At 45.0% G+C, this 19,390-nt stretch overlaps 1 protein-coding gene across 10 annotated transcripts in view; it reads left to right on the top strand.

Annotated features, from left to right (window-relative positions):
• CLIP1 (CAP-Gly domain containing linker protein 1) overlaps positions 1-19,390 on the top strand; it is a 771,076-nt gene that overhangs the window by 541,210 nt on the left and 210,476 nt on the right. For all 10 annotated transcript variants that reach the window (XM_078667570.1, XM_078667568.1, XM_078667562.1 and 7 more), the window contains one exon: positions 17,052-17,172. In XM_078667570.1, the coding sequence (XP_078523696.1) occupies positions 17,052-17,172 (121 nt within the window). The remainder of the gene's footprint in view (positions 1-17,051; positions 17,173-19,390) is intronic.

The following is a 19,390-nucleotide window of genomic DNA, read 5'->3' as shown; positions in this document are numbered from 1 at the left end:
ATCCTTGTCCCAAACGGTACCATCAGGATTTGGAACAGCTGTAATGTTCACAAAGGACAGGTCCCTCTGTTCACCATGAGATGATGTATGAGGTTTCAGGACCAAGTTCTCATTTGATACTGCAGAGACTTTTTGGAGTTAGTTTCCATTCATTAGTAACCAAAAGACAATCAGTAGGCCAATCCAGAACACAAAAAAACAGTATTCCAGTTATTATCCAGAGCAGGAGCCAAGGTGCTACTAAGTAAGTCTTGGTCAGAAAAAAGTACGAATTTGATGCTTACATGAAACTGGAGCTGATGTTGTTTACGGTTCATTGGGATCCAGAGAGAATGTATCAAAGTTGATGAAGTAGCCAGACACAGTTCGAACTATTTTCAGTAGCTCAGCAGGTTTTGTTGTACTAGCAGATGTCTCTTGTAGCGGCATATTGATGTAGACATCGGTGTTAGGCCGAATTGAAATTTGTCTTTCATTTGTGTTTTGAAGTTCTCTTTCAAGAGGAACGAGTTCCATTTCATTGTTGGAAATTCCATCATTTTGTATTGGTGACTCTTCAAATGTTATGAGTCTTTCTGTCTGAACTTCCTTAATGGTAGCGAGAGGAGAGCGTCAGCTACCCTGGAGCCCACGAGGCCTATTATTCATCATCAGCACATAGTGTAGTTTGATCAGATCATTGGAGACAAATCTCTTTTCTTTTTCTCCAGCAAGAGGCTGAAGAAGTACTGTTCTTGTTCCTTCGACAGCCAGGACAGGTATAAGCTTTCTGTTTGATGGCCCATATTTTTTCTTGTCTTTAATCTTTTCTCTGACCAGATCCCCAACTTTAGGGATCCAGGCAGGCCTTGCCGTGACTGATTTGACATCCCCAGTGGTGGTGCATTTTACTTGCACGTTGCTTTGCAGTGCCCGGAATTCATTGAGATCCTGTAAAACTGCCAAACGTTTATTGATGTCAAATGGTTTTTCATCCGGTACTCTGCTTTCAGATTCTAGATCAGGTACCCACATTCTCGTCCTAAAAAGGACCTCGTAAGGAGTGACACCTCCAAGAAAACTTCTTGCCATGTTATTAAGTGTTCGTTGGACCCCGTATAAGTGATTGACCCAACTACCACCCAAACCTAATACTCTCGCTGTTAAAGATTGCTTCAAGTCCCGGTTTTTCTCTCCACAACCGAATTTCCCCATGGATGGTACGGAGAGGAGTACCGCAGTGCAACATCTAGACTTCCCATTGTATCCTTGTAAGACCTAGAGGTAAACACAGGGCCATGGTCAGAGTGTAATGTGCCAACTGTGTATGTCTCTATAAAAACACCCAAATCTTTTAAAGAGTTCGAGTGTCAGCCGTGCGCTGAGGCCATACCCATAGTAATCTAGAGCATGAATCCACTGCCACCAAGATATACTTGTAAGCCCCATCTGATTGTAGGGGACCGCAGTGGTCCAAGTAGACACAAGTGAGTTGTCTGTCTGATATTAATAGTGGTGTCTGTGCTGGACGTGCCAAGGTTGAACCCTTCATCTGCGGACAGATGTCGCATTTTAAGACAAAATTCTTTGTCTGAATACTTAAACCGGGCCACCAATAGCGTTCTTTCAGCAATTAAACTGTCGCTGTAACTCCTGCGTGTGTAGAACCTAGACCTTCGTGTGCAGCTAGTATCAAACCTAATCTACGATCCATGTTTGGTATTACTCTATCCCCCACTCCTGGAATTTGAGCATACGGAATGTTATTGCCATCTAACTTGAAGGAGTACTTGAGTGGAAAACATTTTGGTAAAGCTGTGCTGTCTTCGCGTGAAACAATGACAGCTACCCTTATCTGTCCGTCTATTCTCGTTTTCAAATGAGTGATTGCAGCTACGGAAGCAGTGCATACTGCCCTTTTTGCGGCTTCATCAACCAATGAATTCCCTTCAACGTGAACGCCATCACGTTGATGACTCAGCGTGTGTATCACTTGAGCTCCTGGTAGTTTGTTCTTCAACTCAGCTACCTGTACCCATAGCATTTTATGCTTAATTGTGCAACCTTTTGAGTCTTTAAATCCATTTTGACCCCGGTAGTGAAGATATTCATTGTAAGACTGGACACAGTAAAAAGAATCTGACACTATCAGTTTGGGGAATTCTCGATCTGTATTTATAAGTGCCAATAATAGGGCTTTTAGTTCTGCCAGCTGTGACTTGCAGTCTAGAGACTGTGTCTTCGTATCACTAGAATGGAACTTACCGTCCTGCATATGACCTTTTACAATTGCACATGCGGCGCTGTATTGTTGTATATTTATTTGTTTCTTTTTTATTTATTTGTGGATTTGTAAAGCGCAAACGAATCATCCCCGGAAGGATCTCTTGGCGCTATGCAGGAGAAAGGTCAGGAGGGGGTGAGATTAAAAGAGCCATGTCTTCAGCAGTTTTTTAAAATTGGTTAGGTCCCTGCAGGACCTGAGGTTTTGTGGGAGCGTGTTCTAGTAGTTGGCTGCCAGGTAGGAGAAGGCTCTGCCTCCCATACGTGCCTTCCGTATTTTCTGGCTGCACAGAAAGTTGGAGTTGCTGGACCTCAATTGTCTGGCCGACTGATACCATCTGATTTTGTTCCTGAGGTAGGCTGGTCCCTTTCCCAGTAGAGATCTGAAGGTTATGCAGAGCATCTTGAAGATAGCTCTCTTCCTCACCGGGAGCCAGTGTAGCTGGTGCAGCAGAGGAGCTGATGGAGTTCTTGCCGGTTTGTTGAGAGCAAGCCGGGCCGCGGTGTTCTGCACTACCTGGAGTCGAGATAGAAGGTCCTCCCTTGCTCCTACCAGCAGCGAGTTTCCATAATCCAGCCGGCTCACCAGGAGTGACTGGATGAGGGTCTTCCTTGCAGATAAAGGAATCCATGGAAAGACCTTTCTAAGCATTCTCATGGTGCCGAAGCAGGCCCCTGAAACCGACTTGACCTGTTCCTACATGGATAGTCTATTGTCTACTTCCTATGGCTGGCTGAGCAGATCCGTCCGTGTGAATAATGTATTCATACTGATCTAGAGGCATTATTTCATTTAGGAGAGCATATTAATGTTCAAATGCTTGTGTTTTTAGACTAGGGTCATATCTGTATTCTACATCCATTGCAGTGAGAGAATTAGCCCATTGTATCCATCTCGGATGTAAGGCTTTAGCATTAGGAACGCTTGCCTTTGTAGCAGCCTCCAAGGATTGTACCGGAGTCACAACATTGATTTGTTTTCCTTGAGCCAGTGCTGTTTCTCTCACCACCGCGGTCTGTACAGATTTTTTTCTGTAGAAGCAAAACACAGTTCAGCGTTTGTGTACAAATGTGACCCGCTATAACACGGATCACTAGGTTGCGGACATTTACACGTGTATGCAAGTGTTTAGATGCTACCATGTCAGCTTTTAGGGAATGAAGGATATCTGTGTGTTCCTGTGTCCAATTCCTAACTGAAAAACCAGGTCTTATTAAATCGTAGAAAGGTTTTACTTTTTCTGTGTAATCTAAAATGTACGTTTTACCAAAATTTAGGAATTACAATATGGATTGCAAGTTTTTCAACGATTTTAGAAGTTGAAGCTGCGCTCATTTTTCTAAAAAATTAGCTGCAAGGCGTTTCACTTCACTTGATAACTCATATCCCAAAAATAGGACATTGAGGGGGGCTATTTTAGATTTTTTAAAGTTAAATTGGTAGCCCTTCATCCAAATTCTGAAGTAACTCCTTTACCGTAGCGGAAAACAACCCAGAGCTATATCATAACCTTGGGGGAGTCGACCAAATTGACTCTGAGAACCTACAGCTGAAAATGCTGTCAAATACCTGCTTTCAGGCTCTATATTTTGGCAGAAAACTCTATTTGAGATATCTAGTGTTTTGTATTTTTTCCGCACAATGTTATTCATTAATGCGGCACTATGTGCATTCTGTACTGCAAATGTTTTTGCGCATGTGTTCAGATATATATTGTCTAAAAATAGACAGTATGAATTATCGGGTTTCATTACGGGATACAAAGGATTATTCATTGAAGGGGTGCAACTTTCACTCGCACTTTGGAATTTACGTTGATCTAAGTTCTCCCTGACCTGTTTATTCGCTTCTTGTTTTATTGGGTACTGTCTCTGTGGAGTTGGAGTTGTTTTTACTGGGATTACATGGTGATGTGACTCAGCATCCCACCTACTAACATGGTTGAGAAATAGTGTTGGAGCAAGTGCTACCGCCCACTACTGCGCAAATGTGTGTTTTAAGTATATATGAACGAGGTCGGAAAAAGCGGGTAAAATTACTGTTTCTCCCTTTGGGCATTACATAACAATTTCAGGCGGCCAATTTTTACAGCTAAAAGGATGTCATAGCCAAAAATCAGGTTCTCCCAAAAGAGACGTTTAGTTTTTCTTGGGTTGTCCCCCTCCATTTTGGAGTGTTATTTCATGTAACCTGTGTGGGACACTTACCCTTGTATCAGGTGTTTCCACCGTAATATGCTCATTCAACTCTGCTGTCACCAGATATTCCATCAGGTTCTGGCGAGCTATTGCTATGTCTGCTGCGCTGTCTAGTATCGTCCGAGCCCATTCCCTGTTCAGAAATCGAGTCTTCAGAATTCTGGGCATGTCTTACTTTAAGACCTGCTACTTTCTTCTTTTTAAATTGAGGTTTTGATTTTGGCCTCTTCTTTTTTGGAAGTATAGTCTGAAGTGCGTGGCGTGTCTCTGGACTTTGTACGCTCTTCTTGTCTGTGTTCGGACCGTCCTTCCCTCTCTGAGTTTTTTTATGAACCCTGAAAGGAATGAGAGTAACGTGTATCAGTATCCTGATACCTGTCAGGTTTTTATTAATGTTATCACGATTCCTAAGGTTGTACCTCCTTTCAGAGGGCTCCTGTTGACAAGACCCACCCTGGATTATGAGCTATTTTCTCTATACTTTTGTTTTTTATTGTTATATCCCATTTCTTCTTGGAAGAATCATGTGTGTGCTTGGTGTTATCCTTTTTAGGACCACCCTTGAGTTGACGTTTTGTTGCTCTAGCTCCCAAACTATTTCTACCTAATTCAGCACAGGTGTCTTTATTCTTTTAAGTAATTCCCGTTCCTGTTGTAAAGGAGGAAAATCCCTTAGGCGTTGGCGTACTGCCACTGCTGCTGCATTCCTCTTAATGTTAGCTAATATGATAGCTGATACTTGGACAAAATTACCTAATAATTTCATCCCTAAGTTCAGAGCAGGTTCTGCTACATACTCATTCTATACTTGTCTTAATACATCTGGTATTACTGCTAACGAAGGGATACCATGATTTCTGGTATATATGGCAGTGAAAACTGTGCCCCAAGTGGTACAATCCTCTATCTGGGGAGCTATCTGAGGAAATAATGCCTCTAGCTGTGTTTTTTTCTGAGCTATCCGTAATGACATTTGCTCACGTTTAGTGGTCATTATACTCATAATTGTGTGTAGCGTTTGTGATGTTATTTTATTTGTAGATCCCTGAATTTGTCCTGCTTGTGTAGCCCTTGGTGGCTGAAGTGTGAGTGTTCTAATCACAAACTGTGTTGGGTTTCTGTATAGTTTTATTATTTCTTTATGAAGCGGACGCAAGTCTGCTACTGGCATTGTGTCAATGTCTGGATGTGCTGTGTAGGCAGCTAGGACTCGCCAAGTTGCTCCATCTCTCCTGAGCAAACCGAGTCTCACTTTTTCTTTTGTATGTGGGAGGGCGCCTTTAAACCAGTTTATGTACTCCTGTTAGGTGTGCGGAACTTCAATGTCCTCATACGGACAGTATTCATTTGGTGTTTCATCTTCAAAGTAAGAATGAAATGTATGTGATTGTGCATCTGCTTGTGGGAATTTAACTCATGAATAGAGTACCTCTGTTCTATATGATTCTTGTGCCTCAGTCACGAATGTTACTGTCCCACCCCTAGCTGTGAGTCCATAGTCTGCTAGTTTTGGATTAAGGGCAGTTCTAACATTTTCTGAAATATTTGATTTACCATTCTTGTTCTTCCTCCCTAGCTGCAGCACGTTATGCTTGCGCAGCAGCGTCTTCGTTAGCCATTATTTTGAAGAAGGAAATTTCTTTAAGGAAACTGAGATAATATTTTATGCACAATAGGTAATGTTTGTACTTCAAGCTTGATAAATGTACAGCCAATACGTAGGATATGCCGACTCAGCTGTGGCGGATAGTTCCCTTCCCACTCCAGACCTCTCTGGGGAAATGTGAGATGGGATCTCTGAGAATCGCAGGACTAAACCACTCAAATTTGACCATTAAAAAAAGTACCAAACCAACGTTGGCAGTGCCATGTCGTGTAGTTCATATAAAGCTATATAAGATATGCACGTTTAAACAACGTACACTGTAGGATTGGTGTAGAGACTGATTCTAGACACCCCCACCAGGTATGTTAGCCTGTATATTAGCTAGCTCACAATGCCATTAGAAACCCCTATTACCAAGGAGAGAATAGTTCTTGGCAACTATCGAACATGACAACTCTGTCCCATCAGGGATCATGGAAACAGCACATTCTTTTTCTCTCAGTAACTTGTGCACACTTTGTCTCAGAGAGATGCACAGAATAAACAGTGGGGACGTTTCTCAATAAGCATTTATTGAACCTGCGTCATTCTACTGTAAAATAGGTGTGCTGAAACAACCATAAGACAGTAACAGATATAAATCCTTATAAGCACCAACAGAGTGAAAGGATGGTACATTTCTACCTCAGTGCTAAAACAATGAATACATGCGGGTAAAAATACATGATGGTAAAATGCGTACTCCTACGATTCGATCCCAACTAGATGTACCTAAAATTATCTAGCATGTATGTAGGTCTAGAGCCAAGAATCCATCTAGGATAAAATCAACCTTATTACCTGAAGTGAGAGACTGTAGGACCCTGTCTTGGTCTCGATATGGACACCCGGCGAGGGATGCCAGACCACTGCGAGCTGGAGTGTCTGCGTGCAGGAACCTCCGCGTCTTTTGTCAGTGTGTTAGCATGGAAGTCCTTTTCTCCTCTGCCTGCTTCAGCAAGATATGGTGTTTATGTACCCAAAGTGATACCCTTGGGGTTCTATCTTGCGTGTCATGTTGGACTTAGGATGACGGAAGAAATGACCCTTATACATAATTATGCAGGCGATGGCAGGCCTGATGAGTTTCCAAGAATCCTCATGCATAATGGATGAGGCTAGTTTTTCAGGAAAAATCCCATGCCCTGGAAGCAGAACCGTAACTAGGTAAAAGGTCAATCCCAGGAACCGTTATGTAGTGTAATGGTAGGGGGAAAATAGGTAAAAGCTTGAGTTGCTACTTTTTTTTATTTTTTATTTCAAAGACCTTTATTGGTAGGTTACAAGAGTACACAGCTTTGTGCCTACAACCAATTTGGCCGGCAGCATCATAATGTTTCGGTCAAGTACACAAAGTATAAGTACATATCATAAGCAGGATAACACAGCAAGTTGTCTACAACCTCTTCAGGCCGGCCGCATTTGACTAAAAAGCACCATGGCAATTAACCTAGGAGGAGCAATAGATCACAGCATTCGAAAGAATGGAAAGTAGCAGAGGTCGTAGGTGTGTCATAAACATAACTCTAGCCACTCTAAGTCGGCCTGCAACTGCTCTCTCCACATCAACATCATCACATATATTAAACTCCCCTCATGTATAGCTGGTACTCATGTAGGTAGGCAGATTCTCCTCTCAATTCCTCCTATCTGCACTATCAATTACACCCCAACTGGGGACTCGCTATGTAGCCCGTATATACGGTACACCGGTTCTGTAGGCGGTGATATGTAAGGGAGTATGCTCAGTACTGTACCAATGTGTGTACTAGCCGTCTCCGCCCTGGGTCCGCAACTGCAAGTAAGCGACTAATGGCGACCATATGTCCCTAGGCCTGGATGTGATGGGTAGTAGCTCAGCATACAGGGCAGATTGTTCTTGGCAGTGTATCAGATCGTTGAGCCAATCCTTAAGGCGCTCTTCCCCTGCTCCATCTACAGGCTACCAGTCTTTTAGCCAGTAACAATGCAAGCGCCATGTATCGGCGGTGTGCTATTGGGATTTGTTTTACATGTAAATGTAAATGTAAATGTGCTGGACTTGTAAAGCGCACAGCTGCCCGTAAGCGTCCCGGCGCTTGCTTAGGGAACCCGTCCTGGAAAGTCCACATGCAGGGATCTAATACCTTGTTTAAGGCGAATGTATAAGAATACGTCTAGTGGTGTGCAATGCGCACCGCGGAACATGCTTTCAGGGGTACGGAATGTTCCGTTTTCATACAGGTCTCCCCAATGTTTGATGTATGTGCGGTCCTGCCACTTATGAAAGATCGCTTCCTGCAAGAGGGACATGTCTGGATGATATACCAGAGGTAACAGCGGTGAATATGGTATAGGGGTCTCAACTCGGCGCGCAATACGCTGCCATGCCGTGATCGTGTCATTTACAGTTGTCTGGGTGAGTTCCCGGGCCGGCAGAGTCATGTATATAGCGCCCTCCATCGGTACTGGACGAACAAGCCAATGTTCTGCTGCCAGCTGCGGCATGTATTTAGGCTGATGTATCCAAAAATATAAATAGTGTGCCTGAGCGCTGATATAATATTGTTCAAAATCAGGTATGTCAAAGCCACCTGCCGAGTATGGTCTTATTAACACAGCCCATTTCAGTTTAGCTTGTTTGCTCCCCCACACTAAGCGAATCATCTCAGACCTAAGGGACTTGAAAAAATAGTGACCCGGAAAGAAGGGGATATATAGGAACAGATATAAAAGCTGGGGTAAAATCACCAACTTAATCAGGGATGCCCTACCTGCCAGAGACAGCGGAAGTCTAATCCATCGATTTACCTAGTCAGTAATGCCAGTAAGTGCCACTCCGTAGTTGAGCCGCATGAGCTCTTCTTTATTCCTGGAGATGCCAATCCCCAAATATCGGAGTTCATCTGCGCACCACTCCAACGGGGTAGTCCATCGGAAAGCGGGCCACTGAGTCAGTTAAGGGAAAGATGCATGATTTCCCCCACTTGATCTGAACTCCAGGGAGGTGCCCAAAAATAATAAACTCCCGCAAGAGTGTATTCAAATTGTTCTGCGGGTCTTTCACATACAGCGTGATATCATCCGCGTACATGGAGATAAGGATTTGCCGCATGCTACATTGTAAGGCCATTGCGTTGTGATGTTGCCGCAGGTGTGCTGCAAGGGGTTCTGTGGCTAAAGCAAATAAGAGGGGGCATAAAGGGCACCCTTGGTGCGTGCCTCTAGTAATCGAGAATCTCGGTGACATCTGGCCATTTATAAGCACTCTAGCTCCCGGTTGATAATACAATAGCTGGATCCAAGCTAGAAAGAGTGGCGGGAACCCAATCCGACTCATGATTGCAAATAAATAATGCCATTCAATAGAGTCGAAGGCTTTCGTGGCGTCTAGGAAAATAGCTGCTAACGGAATCTCAGAGGCAACATTATTCATTACGTGAAGAGGGTTCTCAAATTATGGGAGGTGGCTCTCCCAGGGACAAATCCAGACTGGTCCGGGAGGATAAGATGTTCGAGCAACAGAGTCAGTCTATTAGCAATAAGTTTAGCCAAAATGTTGGCGTCACAATTGAGCAAAGATAGTGGCCGGTAGGAGCCGCATAGCTGGGCCGGTTTATCTGGTTTCAGCAGGGATATGATGAGGGCCTCTCTCATTGACGGGGGGAGAGATCCCACCTCCAAGGATTCTTCATAAACCTCTCGCAGCATTGGGGCCATGACATCAATATAAGTTTTATAGAATTCAATGGGGATACCATCCATTCCTGTAGCCTTACCAGATTGTAACCCCATTATGGCTTCGCGAACCTCATCCAATTCAAACGGTGCACACAGAAATCTACGCTGAACATCGCTTAGCCAGCCAAGGGTCACGTCTTTTAAGTAATCATCTAGCTTAACACTGGAGGTCCCTGAGGTGGTATATAATCCCTCATAATGATTGGTAAATTCCGTTAGTATGCCTGCCGTATCAAAGCAGCGAGTCCCGTCAGCTTTTTCCAATTCTACTACATAGTTGGAATAACGAGGCATACGGACGATATCCGCCAATGTCTTGCCCGGCTGCTCCCCCTCTCCATATCTTTGAGCCTGCCAATGCTTGCCCCTAAAGTGCACCTCCCTCTGTGCTTCTTCCGTGTATTCTGTAAGTTTGGATCTGAATGTCTCTTGCGTATCTTGATTAGGTACATGTTGCAGTTCCTCTTCCAGAGTTTTAAGTTCGCGCTCTAGTCTACGAATTGTGTCAGTAATAGCCCGAAGCACCCCATACCCATTGGAGATGCAATAACCTCTTAGAGTGACTTTAAAGGCCTCCCAAATGGTCTCCACGCTCTGCACCGTCCCCTTGTTACGTTCAAAAAAATCTAATATCTCTCTGCGTAGTTCCTCCTGGAAGACTGTGTCCATTAACATTTTAGGGCTCATACGCCACGCGCTGCGGCGATGTGCTAAAATCTGCTGAAGAAAGTGCTAATCTGACAGGTGCATGATCAGAATATGTTCGAGGCAAATGTTGTACCGTGCAGATGGCAGGCCACAGTCCCTGAGAGACAAACCAGTAATCTAGCCTCGCCCAGGTAGCTGCATGCGCCGTAAAATGTGTGCCCTCCTTTTTCGAGGGGTGTGTGTGTCGCCATGCGTCTAGAAGCTGATGTTCTGTAATGATGTCCTGAAGCAGTGCGCCTGCCTTGGTGCGGTGGTGTGGAGCGGGGTGAGATCTGTCCATATACGGAGCATAGGTAACATTGAAATCCCCTCCCCAAACAATGTGATTCGACCCAATAGCCCTCAGCTCTTCCCATAGGGTGAAGTAGAAGTCTGGATCATCCACATTAGGTCCATAACAACATTCTAGTGTGACTGACTCCATACCCATGCGCCCCATGCTATGCAATATCTGCCCTTATCACTTTTCGAGCCCACCAGGGAGAAGGGCACCTGTTTTTTATCAAAATAGCCGTGCCTCTGGCGTAGCTGGAATAAGAGGAGAAAATTCTGTGTGTGGCCCATCTAGAAGCAAATACATTAGGCTGTTGGGACGTAAAATGGGTTTCTTGCAGCATAGCTATATGCGTGTTATGTCTGTCCAAATATGCCAATATATGTCGCCTCTTCCGAAGATCCCCCAGCCTTCGGACATTCCACGTAATAATATTCAGTTGTGTCTTACTATCATGAGCCATACAGATGCCATTGAAAAGATTCCAAATAGGGTGTCTCTTGCCATAGCATCATTTTACGGTACGTATTTCCCATGAGTGGCTGTGTATCCAATGCATTTTCAACTTCTATTTGCAATGTACCTGTTCTGAATATTGGGCTGTGTGTTTACCAAGGTCAAAACAATAAATCCCCAAACATTCCCGCATCGTCCTCCCCCCTCCCACTGAAGCAACCCCAACCTGCCAGTATGATACTCCCACCCCGCCCACCCTGAACTACTTCCCAACCAGGGACGTGTTACAGCCCCATTCCTGAGGAAACGGCAAAGAGCCATAGGGTATTTCCCGCTGGGGGCCATGTCTAGGTGGTTACACATCAACCCCTCTCACGCAGAGAAACCACCGCCAAGGCAGTAGTCTCCCCGAGTGTGGAAGAGGGGTGCCCAGCGATCAAGTATTAGGCACCTCGGGGGGGGGCACAGTATATTCATTGTTAAGGACAGTGCAGTGCCCCTCCATCTTCAAGAACAATACTCACAAGAGAACCATAGGTCGATAATGTCAACATTGCTGGGAATGTTCATTCTTCTTCCTCATTAGCTGCCTCCATTGGAGAGTCCGGCGGCCCTCCCTCCGCACCACCAGATCTGTTCGATTGTTTGAGGTGTTTGAGGAAGTCTTCCACTTGCTGCGGCTTTGTGAAGAAGTTCTGCCGGCCTTGATGCGTTACCCTCAAGCGTGCCGGATATAGAAGAGCGTAGTCAATTTGTGCTTTGCGCAGTTTCGCCTTTACATCCAGGAACTTTCGCCGCTCTTCCTGTACCATAGGCGTGAAATCAGGATATATGGTAAAGGAGTTACCATCAAAGGATAGCGATTGTTGGTTGCGCGCAGATCTCAAGGCTACATCCCTGTCCCTATAATTTAGGAGGCGAGCAATTATGGGCCTTGGAGCGGTGCCAGGCTTGGGCCAAGGCCCCAACGAGCGGTGCGCCCTTTCAACTATGAATTGAGGAGAGAAGGCCTCAGATCCAATCGACGCCTGCAGTATTTTCTCAAATTATTCCTCCATTCTCCCTGTGTTGGTCGATTCCGGAATACCCAAAATGCCAATGTTATTGCGTCTACTCCTCGCCTCCAAATCCTCATTCTTAGCCACAATTATTCGTAGCAGGTTATCCATCCTGGAGAGCTGCGAAGTGTGTCTAGCCGTGACATCGTCCGAGTCCGAGATGCGTCGCTCCACTTCTGTTAAACGTTCCTCGTGGACATCCAACTTGTGGACCATGGCATCCATACGCGAAGACATTCTGTCGACTTTGTCTGCAATCGTGACAAACCCTTAGCGAACTTCACGGAGAATATCCTGCAGGTACGCAGTCGGCTCAGTGGAAGTCTCTCTTGTCCCACTGGCTCCTGCTTGGCCCTGCTGGTCCTGCCCTGAGCGGGTCGGCCTCTTGGTAGCGTCAAACGTTAGTTTTGGTTGTTTCGCGTCAGGCTTGCCCATAATTGTTGCATCTTTGGCGGTGCCGCAGCACCCCGTGGACGATCCACACCCTGATGACCTCGACTAGGACTGTGCGCCAGCAGGAGCAGCAGAGCCTCCAATAATAGGGCCCGGCGCTGTATCCATGGCCACCTTTTGTCGGGTCTCTCTCACACCAGGGCACCGGGGCCCTCTGGCGTCCTCCGCCTATGCAGTACCCAACGTTCTGTGCCTCGGGCGTGAACAGGCTGTAATAAGCGGCTGCGTTCCCTCCCAAGGGTCAGGAGTAATGACTGCTCTTCTGACCACAGGGCAAACCGGTCGTCAGCGCCCCAGGCATGTCCCGCAGTCCACCCCGGTCCTTCACTGCAGTGCGGAGTTAAATGGTGCAAGGGGTATGGCCTGGTGTAGGCCGGTCAAGTCCCTGCCCCCCGGTGTTCCCGCTTCTCAAGCCAACGTTATGCGCCTCTGCCACAGGCGTCCAAGGCCTCCGGTCCCACTGCCTTCAAGACAGCGCAGTAGTGACCTCACATGTCCCCCGCAGCGCAGCAGGGCCCCGCCGGCAATTGAGTCTCCAAATCTGGGGGGGCTGTGTTCAGCTCTCTCAATTTGCATGTGCAAGCGGAGCAATGGGGCCCCTTCCCAGCTCACCTCCAATGTCCTCGTATGGCAGGTGTCCTTTCAAGTCTAGGCGCGTGGGCAGAGAGGAGGGTCAGTGAGATCGCCTATGCCGGCGCGGCGCAGTCTTTTGCCGCTCGAGGTTTCGGACCACAGTCCGCCGTTGAGTGGGGCCCGCAGCCACGTGTGCGGCCGCCGTCTCGTGTTGTTAACGTAGCCGGCCCCCGTACAGGGTCTCTTCCACAGCTCCCTCACGGCGCGCAGTCTGCAGCACCTCACGGCGTCAATCTTGCGCTGAAACTCGGCAAATGCCTGTCGGAGGGTCAGAGCTACCTTTTGATGCCTCCAAAATCCCCGAAAACTGCCAATTTCAGGATAAATGAAGGATTTTAATCACTGGCTGGCGAGAGCCTCACACGAAGGCTACCATCCGCAAGTGCGCCACCTAGCGCCCCCCTTGAGTTGCTACTTGGGCCTATATTGGGGTCCCTATATGAAACATAACAACTGCTAAGATTAACTGCATGTTGGGAAAAGTAGTACAAGAGCACACAAGCACGTGATATGATTAGTATTTAAACAGCTGGGACTTGGCTTAGTTGTAACGTGCCTGTGAACAAGGCATTCCACCGAAACGCGTCAGGGGAACAACGAGCTGCTGCAGCCTGTGTGAATTTACAATGAATGCTACTATTTTCGGATCTGGGCAATGGCATTTTTTTGTGGATATATATGAATAACACCCGCCATTCGCGCTATTAGCATAAAGATTGTACAACTATTGTAATTGTTTGTTATTCTGATTCAAGCACTTGAATCTATGAAAGATCCTATACCGAAGAAGAAGAGAAATTACTTACCGGTAACTGTAGTTCTCCAGTATTGTTATCTTTCATCGATTCACATGCAACCCAACCTCCTCCCCTTAGAGGCTCCCCTTATTGCTATGGGATTACTTTTCCCACTAGTGCTTGAAAATCTGAGGGACTTAACCTCTGTAGGGAGTGTTCTAGGGGGAGCTGCTGCCTGTTTGGTTCCTTTTAAAGGATATGGATAGGTTATTAAAGTGATTTTTTTCATTGCTATTATAGGCTATGATAATGTTATGCACTGCTTCATTAGGGTTCAGTGGGACTCCCACCTCGATGATGGGGAATGATTCAAGCATGTGAATCTATGAAAGATACCAATACAGGATAACTACAGTTACAGCTAAGTAACTTATTTTCTTATGAAAGCATACTCACAAAATTCTTAATAAATGTCAGGAATTTGAAAGGAGAATCCAGTCTAGAAAAAATAAATGGGGGTAGTAACGTATTATATAAACCATACAGATTAAGGAAGATGTACGAGGAAAAACGCTCCCAGTGATTGAATTCCCCTGCCTCCAAATATACAGGACTGAAGAAAAGACTTAAAGCCTGACTAAATTTGAAACAGGTATTAAGACTGACCGTAAACACTGTGTAGCCTACAATATGATTAACATCCTCGTGTTCAGGACACTGGAATTATGCAGCAAGGGAGGGCCAAATTATGTTGCAAGGTTGACTAAATTATATGACAAGAAAAGACAAATTATGCGGCACAATGAGGCAAATTTTGTTCTTATAGTACTATGTTATTTTTTTACACATGTTAAAACTGTTTGGGTATATGTTGCACCTTATTAGTACCAGTTTAGCACCCGAAGGTAGCCATAAAATACAGAAAGGTGGCCAGTAAATCTTTGTTAAGGCCCTTCCACTGCACAGCAACACGTACCGCTACATTTTTAGGAACTTTTGGACCTTTTGAACTAGAAGCTATTTTTTTTTGTTAGAATCTGCACATTATGCAGCAGAGGATGAATTGTGTGGCAAATGCTGAAAATCCATAATTGTGTGAAAAACACCACAAGTCGCTCAATCGCGAAATTCCAGTTTCCCTGTCCATACCCCATTCAAGCTGCATCTGAGACCGGTACACCAGTACGTTTATGGACACACATTACTTAAAAATCGAGCATTGTCTCTAACCTTCTAGTCACCTACCATGCCGATTTCAGCACATGGCTGTGTGCTGGCATGAAAGAAAAATACATATTAAAAAAGAGAGATCAGTACTGAACCGCTCTGTGGGTTACTGTTACAAGAGATCTGAAGTTCAATATACAGAACTCTGACTAGGCCTTTAACCTTCCCACTCCATTAAATAGAGGGTGTCCTAATGACGACTGGAGAATCTTTTGATAGACACGCTACCTCGAAACTTTAGGCGGCCCTACAAATACGAGTTCAAAGTGTTGTGTGCTTTTTTTAACATTTAAGTCTGTGCTGTGATACTCTACCTATTATATTTTAATTTAATTTATAGAGCGAGCCATTTCTAACTTGAGTCTGATATTGCCTGTGGAGTCCACAGGCACTAATTTTTCTGGCCGGTGAAACCCACCAGCTCCCATTTTTTGGGATTGGCACTTATTTTTCCTCATTCTCACAAAAGGAGAGCAAGAGCTTACATACCCAGTTGCATGCTCCCAAATAATCACTATTCTCACAGTCGGGCAACTGGGTGGGGAAGAAGAAAAAGGAGTTGGATGAAGTTCGAAGTGGACTTTGCTTTCTATGTCTGCCAAGGTATCCAAAGATATTGAAATAGACTCCTCACTCACTTTATCGTGACATGCTTCATCATTGGTGCCTATCCACACCCTAGTAGGTTGGTACAACCATGCCGGACTCTACCAAAAAGATGGGAGTTATTAGATAAGGCCTTCTTGGATAAGCAGGGATCCAGGCAAGGGGGACAAGTTAAAAATACTGCACCGTATACCCAAATTAATTCTTTATTTGTAGGGTACCACGGTATGGATAAAAAGTGTTACATGGTTTTTATATAGTTTTAGTCTCTCTATTAACCCTAATGTGTATGAGCCAACATGTTTTGGGCCATACTAGAGACCAACTGTGTCTGGGGTGTTTGCTATGGTTAAGTTACGTATCCTTGCCTAACTATGCATCCATTCCATGCAGATACGTGAGGTCTAAGGCTCTAGCCTGAATCACTATTCCTTCAATAGAGGGTACCCTGTTTCTGGGTTGTCTATTGGTCATGTGTGTCTGACGCGTAGTGCCATGCTGTAGTCACACTTGTGTCAAGGATTCAAAACTGCCCATGCATATAAGTGTCCCCAATGCTCAGACTGCCTCTGGCAGACTGACCCCCAGGTTGTGAGCAAGTATTGGTGGATTTGGGCAAGTGCCTTACAGTTGAGGCCACCAAGAAGGGGGGACAAGCAGGAAGGGCCCCCGAACACCAGCACCTCAATTTTGATCATAATCCAGTTTGCCTTCCAGAAAAACTCAGTACCCCTACTGAGCATTGTGAGTTAGATTTAACTTAACATTTAGTTTACATTTTTTGTTGTGTTGCCTCTGGTCAAAAAATAAGGTTTGTTTCGATCATCAGAAGATGTAATTCCTCTTAGGCATTCACCATGAGTACACAAGGGAAGGCATGATACCTTTTTAGACACATTAATTGTTCACTTTTGTCCATTTTCATCTTTTTGCCAAGTTTTCTTCATAACACCGTGGAACATATTAATCACATGGCCTAGATATCTTTTCTTGAGCTGTGAAGCTAATTCTCTCCCCCAGTTTTTCTTCCCTGTCGTGTTTCTATAGTAACCATGCACTCACTGTATTCGCAGGGAAGACCTGATGCTGGCAGCTGCTCAGAAATCCCAGGAGCTCGCAGCACTTCAAGAGGAGAACGTGAAACTTGCTGACGAGCTGGGTCGCAGCAGGGACGAAGTCGCGAGTAACCAAAAGGTGGGTGTCTGCTGCGCGCTCTAGCGAGTTAGGATGCTGGAAGCGACATGTGTGCTCCTACAGCCATCCATGTACTTGGAATGGAAACCAGGATTTGAGATGCGATTTGACAATAATTCTTATGAATCGATCCTGTCGTGTGTGGTAACATCAGAAGTTTAAAATACTGGGAGGATGATTTAAAATAGCTCTCAGAACTACTGCATGTTCAGCCTGTGGAGAACAGGATGTTGGGTGTGTGGTGGAAGACAATCTTATGTGGGACGGAGATGAATTGCCTGTAACTAGTTGTTTTCCAGAAAAAAGACAGTACAGCTGCGAGCATTTAGTTGAGCATTTATACAACCTTTTCATTGGACTCTGTACGGGTTGCTTTGAGTTTGTGTCCTTGCATGTATATGTGGCAACGAGGATAGTCACCATGTGGTGTTGATCTCAAATAACTTGTCCGTGAAAGCCTCGCCAGCAGTGGCTACCCTGCCTGCTGTTAATGCATGGAAATAAAAAAACACCAGTAGCTGATGTATTTGCTCAATTTAAATTTCTATCGCGGCATAGTGGATCACACTTCATTACCTTTCGCAGTTATCATTTTTTAAAATATATATAAATGTATTTCTTCACTGTTAATTTTGGTGTTTTCGTCGTTTCAAAATGTCCTTCCTAAAGCATATGCGAGTAAATTCAGTTATGTACTTTTTATTATCTGTATATACACAGCCCACACTTCTCAGGAGTTCATTTAATGTTACTAGTTTGTACAGCATTCTTTATTGCTGTACAGATTACATTGTGTTGTTGGTTGTGGCGTGAAAGCTTTTACTTTGTAACCCGTCTGGTTCTTTTGGGGATTAAACAGTGCTAGAATAAACTGTACGGGTTTAATCTGGAGGGGAGCGCAGGTCGCCTGCCCGGGCAGGTGTCACAGAGCCTCGATGTGCCCCTGCTTACACTCGGTGGAGCTAAAAATAGCCCTGCGTGGAGATTGCTTTCGAGATGCTTGTTTCCCCGTTAAGTGGCGATGCTTTTCTGATACAGTTTGAAATGTGTGCTCCTGCTGTACCGGGCGGTCACTATGGCAACCTCATCTATTTCCTCAAAATTCGGTGAAAACTCTTTCTGTGACCTTGATGAGGGTCCCACTGGTACATTCAAACTGCCCCGCGACCTTTTTAAAGAAGACCTCAGCCATTGCAGCGATGTTTTTGTTGTGATTTCGAGGTGTATTTTAGGACGTGATCCGGGATACTCCTTTTTTGTGGAGAGCCGTAAGGAGCCATTTCATGGGGGCATGAGGCTTCAGAAATCCACGCATCCACTTGAGTGTGTAATTGGCGCCCGGGTTGTGGAATGAGCCCTCCATTTCACGAGCGCTTGCTTCTCCTGGCTTCTGAATGAAGACATCGGCTCCCCGTGTAGCGGGTGCTCTATTAGCGGCGTTGTTGGCCTGGCACATTCATGCTGCTCTGTGCGGAGACGTGCGCGTGGGCGGAAGGAACAAAAGCTCTCAGGCAGGGGGTGTGCACTTACCTGCCAGGAGTGACAGGTCTGCTTCCAGCTGCTCGCTGGAGCGGAGCAGGTGGGATCGACCATTAACGTCACGTGCCACCTGCCACAGGCTTTTGTTCAATAGGTTTTCAGCCTTTCTCTGTGCTGTGCCCATATCTTTGAGGTTGCACGGGATCATAACTCCCTCGTGCACTGCTCCGGTGTGAAGAAATGCACCAGTGGTCGGTGACTATTTAAGAGAGTGTTTCTTTGATTGGCAGTCTTATTTAACCTGGCACTGACTTCAATTGACAAACTTTATATTTTCTCTCATAAAATAGAACATTTTGGAAGCTAAACACGTCTACAGTGGATTTTACATCATATTATGTACCGACATGTGGATACAATTGTTGTACAATGTCACACTTAAATTACTTTAATTCATTTTTAAGAAACATAAGTGAAACGTAAAACATCGTGCTCGAACAAAGCATTTCTGGTGGCCCGTAGGGGATACCTTTCAAACAATGCTAACGCAAATCAATGTCCCGTAATCCTCATTACTTAACACTATATTATGTAAAACATTTCTGGAGGGCGTTGTGAGATGTAGCGTTAGGTATTTATTCATTTAATAAAGACTCAATTGCGTTTTTTTCTAAAGAGCTTTACAAAATTAATGAAGTTGTACATGAGAAAGTGCAAACAATGATTTTCAGTCACTCAG

Source organism: Lissotriton helveticus, chromosome 11 (genome assembly GCF_964261635.1).
Source record: "Lissotriton helveticus chromosome 11, aLisHel1.1, whole genome shotgun sequence".
NCBI classification, from domain to species: Eukaryota; Metazoa; Chordata; class Amphibia; order Caudata; family Salamandridae; genus Lissotriton; species Lissotriton helveticus.
This window is presented reverse-complemented; position numbering and strand designations above follow the sequence as displayed.